This window comes from Montipora foliosa, chromosome 12 (genome assembly GCF_036669935.1).
Source record: "Montipora foliosa isolate CH-2021 chromosome 12, ASM3666993v2, whole genome shotgun sequence".
NCBI classification, from domain to species: domain Eukaryota; kingdom Metazoa; phylum Cnidaria; class Anthozoa; order Scleractinia; family Acroporidae; genus Montipora; species Montipora foliosa.
This window is the reverse complement of record NC_090880.1, coordinates 17,060,243-17,067,742: the sequence shown is the minus strand read 5'-3', so window position 1 is coordinate 17,067,742 and position 7,500 is coordinate 17,060,243. Positions and strand designations below refer to the sequence as shown.

Sequence of the window (7,500 nt, the reverse complement as noted above, 5' to 3'; positions counted from 1 at the left end):
GGGCCTCAACAATAAGCTCAGCAATACTATCAGAATTTACATTTACTTAAGTCTTTTGAGGAATGTCAGAATCGAATAAAAGGTGAGATTTCTTTGTAATACTGACTGAAGATCGGCCACGCTTTGGTTCGTGTATAAAACAAAAAAGGAGTAATAAGTCTTCTTGTATTTGATTTATTTTTGGTATTTATTTACTCTTTTCATGTTTTGATTCCTGTACTAAGAGGAATGGACTTTTTTGTCAAATTTCATGCTAGTGTCAACTAAAGTTAAGCGGTCCGTTCGGATGGGGTTAAGAAACTTGGATGGCTGACCACTGCGAAGTCCCCATGACTACGATAGCTTTTTTTTTTTTTTTAACTTGACTTAATTTTTTACTTTGTTTGGCAGTTGAAGTCTATTTTCTTATCTCCTTCCTATGTCTTTGTCAAAATTTATTCCAGTAATGGAAGCAGTGGTTCATTTTGTTGCCGGTCTGATGTCATTGACACGAGCGATTTTCACTAAAGCTCGTTTATGGGAGACCACTTCGTATTGTCCCCACGGAAGACTTTTTCTTTTTGCATTTGGTTATTAACGGCTTTTTACATTTCACGTTTTTGATTCCTATATTGGGAGGAATGGCATTGGAATTTCCAAACAGCGGGTGTTGACTCTTTATGGCCGATTGAACACACTGGTTTGATTCACAAAATGTTTTGGATCGACTGAACAAACTAGTTTGCAAGAAACAGGTCGATTGGAGTATTCGTCTATGTAATAATGTTCACAGTGGAACACGCAAGAACGAAGCAAGATCTAGAAATAACGAAGAACATTTTCCTCACCTAAAGCTTGCCGTTCTCAAAGAAAAATCATCTGTCCACCATATCAAATTCTTTCAGATGTGAGGTTACTGTGTCAATCATCACGGGGGGCAAGGATTACAAACTAAATTTTTGCTCACTCCGCAATAACAGATCTTCGTGGCTGAGTGGTATAGCGCGCGTTCATAATGCCTAACAACAGGGAAAAAAGTGGGGGCTCTAATCGCCGTAAGGGAGTTTGGAAATACTGAAGGAAATAAAATTGGATTCCCCGATCGGAGCTTAATTCAATATCCTCGGGGTTTGCACATTTGTGAGTACGAAAAAGAATATTATAAAGGAATTCGACTGGTTTTAAGAGGTGGTATGTCTATGGCATCCCACGCAAATAGACTTGTCACCGTTCACAAAGGAAAAACCACAAGAAGACGGAATGATATGACCAGAAAGTCTGACCGTTCGGAGAAGTCTTCATCACCTCCAAGAAAAACATTTTATGACGGAACGGGATGTCACGTAATTCTCGTGACAATTTGAGTAACAGGAGGCTGCAACGGAGACTATTAAAAGCCCCTGTTACACATTGCAACTTTTAGCTGAGACTTGTGCGAAACAAGTTTCAGGAGGCATTGAGCCTTTTTTGAACTTTCGCCGCGAGACGCGTTTCACGAAAAGTAGAACTTCTGCAACGGTCGCAGTAATCGTATGCATAGGCAGCCCAAGCTCGGTATACGATTTATAGACTTTGTACGGGACTGCACTGAGAAAAGATGAGGACAACTGTACGTCGAGGTAAGTGAAGTTTATTTCTACATTTACAGCTTACTTTAGCATTTATAAGGTCAGAGTTAATTTTCCCATACAAAGTCTATAGAGCTTGAGCTGCATGTGTCGTATACAGTGGTGATAAAAACCAGTATAAAAACGGGAGTTTCACCGCGTAACGCCACTTTGTCAAACTGGTCTCGCTCGGTCTCGTTACGCTACGCTGCGTCAGTTGCCACACGCCTACAACTCCTGTTGAAACTTATTTCGCAGTACGGTTGCTCATGAGTTTCAGCTAAAAGTTTCAACGTGTAACAGCGACTTGTCGCACTAATATTCGGGAAGAGTTTTTTTACGACCACCGTCTGATTCGTTTTGATGCGTGCTGTTGTATGTTTTTGTTTTAATTTCCGGTTAACACCTTTTTTTCAAACTGACCAATTAGGTGCGGTTACACTCACCATGGTAAATGCCATTTCCCATGGTAAATTATCCCACGGTGCCTCACACTTGGGTTTTAGTATACCGTGTTAACTAGGGGTCACACGTTACGAAGATTACCGAGGTAAAAGGAAATCTCACGCAATTCATTGGCGGGAAATTTAATCACAACTTCATCAGCATAGCGATTGGCTCTTGTACCTCGGGCATCAAAACACCCTTCCAACTTCCCACGTTAAATGTCATGGGCGCTTCCACTGATCTTTTTGACGTATCCATGGATATTTAACACGGGAAATTTACCTCGGGAAGCGTCGGTCACACTACTAAATACAGTTTCCCGTGGTAAAAAGGCAATTTACCACGGTAAAAGTGCCCCGTGTAACCGCACCTATTATATTTTATTATTCTTTTGTCACTCGGTTGTTGAAAGTAGCCATTGTTGTCATCAGCGTTTGAAGGAGGAAGCAAGAGCTAATTTGCATTGTATATAAAGTAAAGAAGTACAGTAAGAGGGAGGGAAGATTAATAAGGCGACCATTTTAGTTCAAATTCATCAAATCTTCACCTGCGCTATATATTGCTGTAAAAGGAATCGATCGTTTCAGTTACTTGCATTATAAGGCCCCCGCTACCTACAATAGAACACGGTTGTTGTGGCTGCTTGAAAACGTACGAGACAAGTTTTACCACCGTTAAAAGTTAACCCCACATTCTATTGTTTTTTGCAATAGAATTGAAAGGTTACGATAAAGGTCAAGTACACACGTAAAATATAGGATTGCTATTTGTCATAGTTATTGGTCAGTTTTATAGTTATTCCGAATGTTGAAGGCGGGAAACATCCACTAAGGTGCGGGATTCCAGAATATCAAAATATCAGATCAACTGTGAGATTATCACGATATATCAAAATATCAAGCCCTCAACACTTGATCACATCCACTTTAGTATGCCATCTCACGGTGATATTTTGATATTATCATGATATTTTGAGATTTAAGAATCAAAACCATAATAATCCCAAATGTATGCTGCCTCGTTCTTTATTCATATCATACTGATATCGATATTTTGATATTATCATGATATTGTGATATTATTATGATATATCAAATTATATTATGATATTTATATCGCTATTTTCATATTATCATGATATATCAAAATATCAAGCTCTTCAACACTTACTAATGCTAGTTTCTCAGTGGGAAAATCAAAATATCATAGACACTTATCAAAAATGATATATCAAGAGATTATCACTAAAAACTGCAAGAAATGTATGAGAGAGTTTTTGATATATCAAAAATGATAGCAAAGATTGATATTATGATATTCTGCAATATCGCACCTCACTCGAAACATCACGGCGAAGGTCGGAGAGATGAGACCAAGAAGGAATTCTTCAGCTTTGAGACTGGAGGAATCAGAGCCAGGATAAGATCAAGATGGGTGGTAAACATTGGACAGAAAACATGAATGGAGGCGAGGGCAACCAACCCCGATCAAGATATGTATTGAATTAGAAGTACCTAGTAAATAGTTATTCAGAATAGTTCGACTTCAGCGCTCAGTCACCATTCGTCGTCTGAAATTTCAGCAGTTTCTTTCCTAACCCTAGGGTTTTGAGGGAGGAGACGGCTGAAATTTCAGACTATCACCATTCGACGATCACCACCCGTCAAGCCCGTTGATCATGCGAATCATAGCAGCACATTAAATGTATGTACCTTGAATATATTTGATCATCCTTTGCAAACTCCATTTGCCTGTCCTCGACCACTTCAATTGTTACATATCGCCAGTCCTTTAGAAACAAGCTTCGCGCAAATCAATAAATCTCCCATCAGAAGTTATCTTTCCACAGAATTGGCGGAAGCGGAAACGTTTCGGTTTCGGCAATGCCATTTGACACCCCAAGAAAGGGATGTCAAAAGAAACAATCTCACGATCAATATATAGGAGAAAACAAGCCAGACCTTTGCACCGCATGGAACTGTCATCATTGTTTTGATGTGTCATGCAACTCCACCGTTCACGAAAAGAGAGAATCCAATAGTATTATAACAGGGATTCGATTCTTAGTCCAAGTGACATGAATAATAATAGATAATAACGAACTTCATTTAAGTCTATTAAGTATGAATTTTATTCAGCACACTCTACAGAAATCAAAACAAGTCAATTTTTGAGGAGAGGGGTAAACACTACAGTGGGCTCGATTGCCAGCCGTTTTGGGAACCCGCGTTCCTTGCGAGGAGCATGATACAGGTTATAAACAGGAGTAACAAGAGAAAACCACAGGTACCTCAAGCTAACAATGTAATTTGAGCATCACGATCAGTTAAAATTATAAGCGTTTGTATGGGAATTTGAAAACGTGTTTAGCAGTCGACATAAAGAACATGAATCGAACAAAAATGTCCTACCTTGTCTTGTCCATACCTTATCAATGTTTTTGTGGCGTACTTTGGCCATTTCAGCGCTATTCCAGTGGGTTGTAGGTTCGCTGTTTTCTCTCTATATACGGTATTTATCTTACATATATATGAGAGAGAAACGGTAGAGCTAAAACTCCCTAGAGCTGAAACTGCCAGAAATACTAAGAACATACCATAAATAGGGCAAGGAGGCCCTAAATAACGATCGCTAAATTCCCGATACAGCCCTTGTAAAATGTATGTAACGCAACAACGATACTCCGTGAGCTTGGTGACTATGAATGAAACCCGGGCTATAATGGTGAAAGGCTACTTCCCTGCACCCTAAAGGAAAGATATCCTGCAAGGAAATCGATTATGAACCACTTTATTTATGGTTCCATTTTCATTGTTTGACGGATTTATTCGTTGAAGTAAGATGAATTATTACAGGAAAACAGTCGTGACGAAGACGTCCCTCTATTTTCTTTGAGCTCATGATAATATCTAGGCGATGAGCGCTTGCTTGTTATTTTCAGGTTCCTAATCTTTTCGGCTGGGTAGAGATTTTATTGATTTCCCTCTTTAGCGAGAAGGAATGGAAGCCTATGCACGGATCTCCTCAATGTCTGCAGGGCGGACTGTCACGCATGAGCGTCGTGACGCCAATGCAACGTCATGCGCTTTCATTTTTTCACCATTAGGCAGGCGTTAAAATTTAAACTAGTTACAGAAACTCAAAATTTATCGTGCAACGTTCGGGAGGACATCGAGGAGACCCGATCAGAGGTCTCCTATCCTTCTTGCTAGAAAGGGAAATGAAGAAAACCTCTGTCAAGCGGGGTAGTTTCCAAAGTAAATTAGTTCTAAAACGGTAATTCTTCCCCTCAAATTCACTCAGTTGCAGCTGACCACCTATGATTCATGAGGTTCGCGGTAGATTGATCTGGTACTTCACCCAACCCATGCTATCTTTCAATGCTCTCTTTACAAAACCGGTCATTTCGATAAGGTGTATAAAGTAACCACGACTCAACGAGTGTATTAATTAAGCCTCAAGTGTCCGCCTTGTTGTCTGAAAAAAATGTCAGGCGGAAAATGGATTCAATATCTGAAAAAAAAAATCATCTTCTGTTTATTTAGGAGAGCCTAAAGAGTAAGATCAGTACTATTCCTATCCGTAATCACGACTCGTTCACAGGAATGGGTGTGCAGCTCGAATTGAGAGCCTGAGCGTTTAATGCCGCCGTCCAAATCATTACGTACAAAACTACCGTAATACAACTCACTCAAAGATTGTGCAGTCGCGTGATACGAAAACCCAGCTCAGCCTCCCGGGCTGGTGATTACAAGATAAATTAAACTATTTTTAAAATTACACTTATACAATAAGAAAGAATACACTTGCCCGCAAACAGCAAAATAGCAAATATAGCAAACGAATCTTTTCAACAGATCAACAGCCTTGGTGAAAATCAGTAACATTTTGAAAGTGATTGAATACGTTACGACAGTCCTAACTTATATATGCACCAACAACAAAAATAAGACTAATTGCCCATGGGGCAAACATGCGTTAAATACCAATAGGAAAATATTTACATGTCACTGCCACTTAGTTATGCCAAATGTAAATTCATTTTCGACAGTTTTCCTAAACAAGCTTAGGATTGAACTCACAGCCAAAGCCCTATGAACACTATACAGTAATTACAGTCGTTTCTCAAGGAAATGTCCATTTCTTTGGTTTTTCGCATACTGCTTACCTATTACTGATTCTTTTGTTACTAATCATGCAGAAAACCAGGCGCCCCTGATAAAACTCATTCCTGGTTCTTTCGGATTGCCGCATCGATGCAATCTCTAAAATCGCTCTAAACTACATTACATACATCATTCAGTTCATCGGCTCTCAGGCTTGAGAGATACTATCTTTCGTTCAGTAGAGACTAAGAGGAGATACTTGATTCCGATCTCGTCGTAACTAAGAAATCACGCATTGATTGTCCTCGCCGGAAGGTTCGGAAATGATTTGTATATCACTGTCGTTACCCTTCGGTGGACTTGGGTACGTCATCGGGCCCCTTTTCACTTCATTCCACGGCCCTGATCCAAAGCACCCTTTGCAAAAAGAAAATGGAAATACACAGAAACTATGATTAATGATCATAACTCAAGATATCGAAACTGAATCGCTTACAGAAATCACTAACAACGCTCGACTATCGAGTCAACTTAGACCATGCTTACATTTTCTTGCTGCCGAGGTTACGAGGGAGCCATTCTAATCTTTTTCATTTGAGATGGGCGGATTTCCGCGTTTCTGGATGTCTGCGTTGTGTTCACAGTATGAAGGGCAGCGTTTTTGCGCATACCATGTGATCCTTTTTGCTACATCTCGGCAGCATTTCACTTAATCAATGCAATTACAAGTAAGTATTTAAATAAAGGGTTACAGCACAATATATTGAGAGCCGGCCGCTTAAACATGGCCGGTGCCTAAACTAAAATACTGGAGACTAGCGCCATTTAAAATGGGTGTATGAACGTATGAACTGTGGATCAGTGATTTCAAATGTGAGCAGTACATGTGAATTTGACGTCATGTAACTATCAGGAAATGTCCAGGATCCTTCTCACTATGTCATCGTTAGCTAGGACGATGCAATTACTGCATTTAGCCGCTTCTCTAGCATTTTAGATAATTAAACTCACCGTCTAGCATATCATAAGTGTTTGGATATGGTTCGAGGGTTTCTTCATTACCCCCAATTGTGTGTTCAACAAGGCTTTTAAACAACACGTGCTGGCCTGTCTGCCGTGATCGGCGCAATATAATAGGAGGCATCGGTGAAGAAGAATTGCGGATCACAAGCAAAGCTTGTTTCCTGGAAGCTTTGATCAATCGAACGCTCATGCTTGAATGAATGTTGATAAAAGGGTTGACTTAAAGGCTTTATAGTTTCGTGTACGTTTTGCTGATTTATATACCAAGAATATATGCCATCGGAGCGAAGACGTTGAATGGTCGACGAAACCGAAATTTGTCTTTTCATTTTCGACAC

The 7,500-nt window shown here is 39.8% G+C and overlaps 1 protein-coding gene across 3 annotated transcripts in view; it reads right to left on the bottom strand.

The window, feature by feature from the left end:
• Nucleotides 1-5,041, bottom strand: part of LOC137978791 (XK-related protein 6-like) — an 18,234-nt gene extending 13,193 nt beyond the window's left edge. For 2 of the 3 annotated variants that reach the window (XM_068825859.1, XM_068825860.1), the window contains exon 1: nucleotides 3,746-4,410. In XM_068825859.1, the coding sequence (XP_068681960.1) occupies nucleotides 3,746-3,764 (19 nt within the window). In that variant the 5' untranslated portion in view covers nucleotides 3,765-4,410. Of the gene's footprint in view, nucleotides 1-3,745; nucleotides 4,411-4,444 lie in introns of those variants that run through there. The other variant, XM_068825861.1, reaches the window with a different exon arrangement.
• Between the last annotated feature and the right edge of the window lie 2,459 nt (nucleotides 5,042-7,500).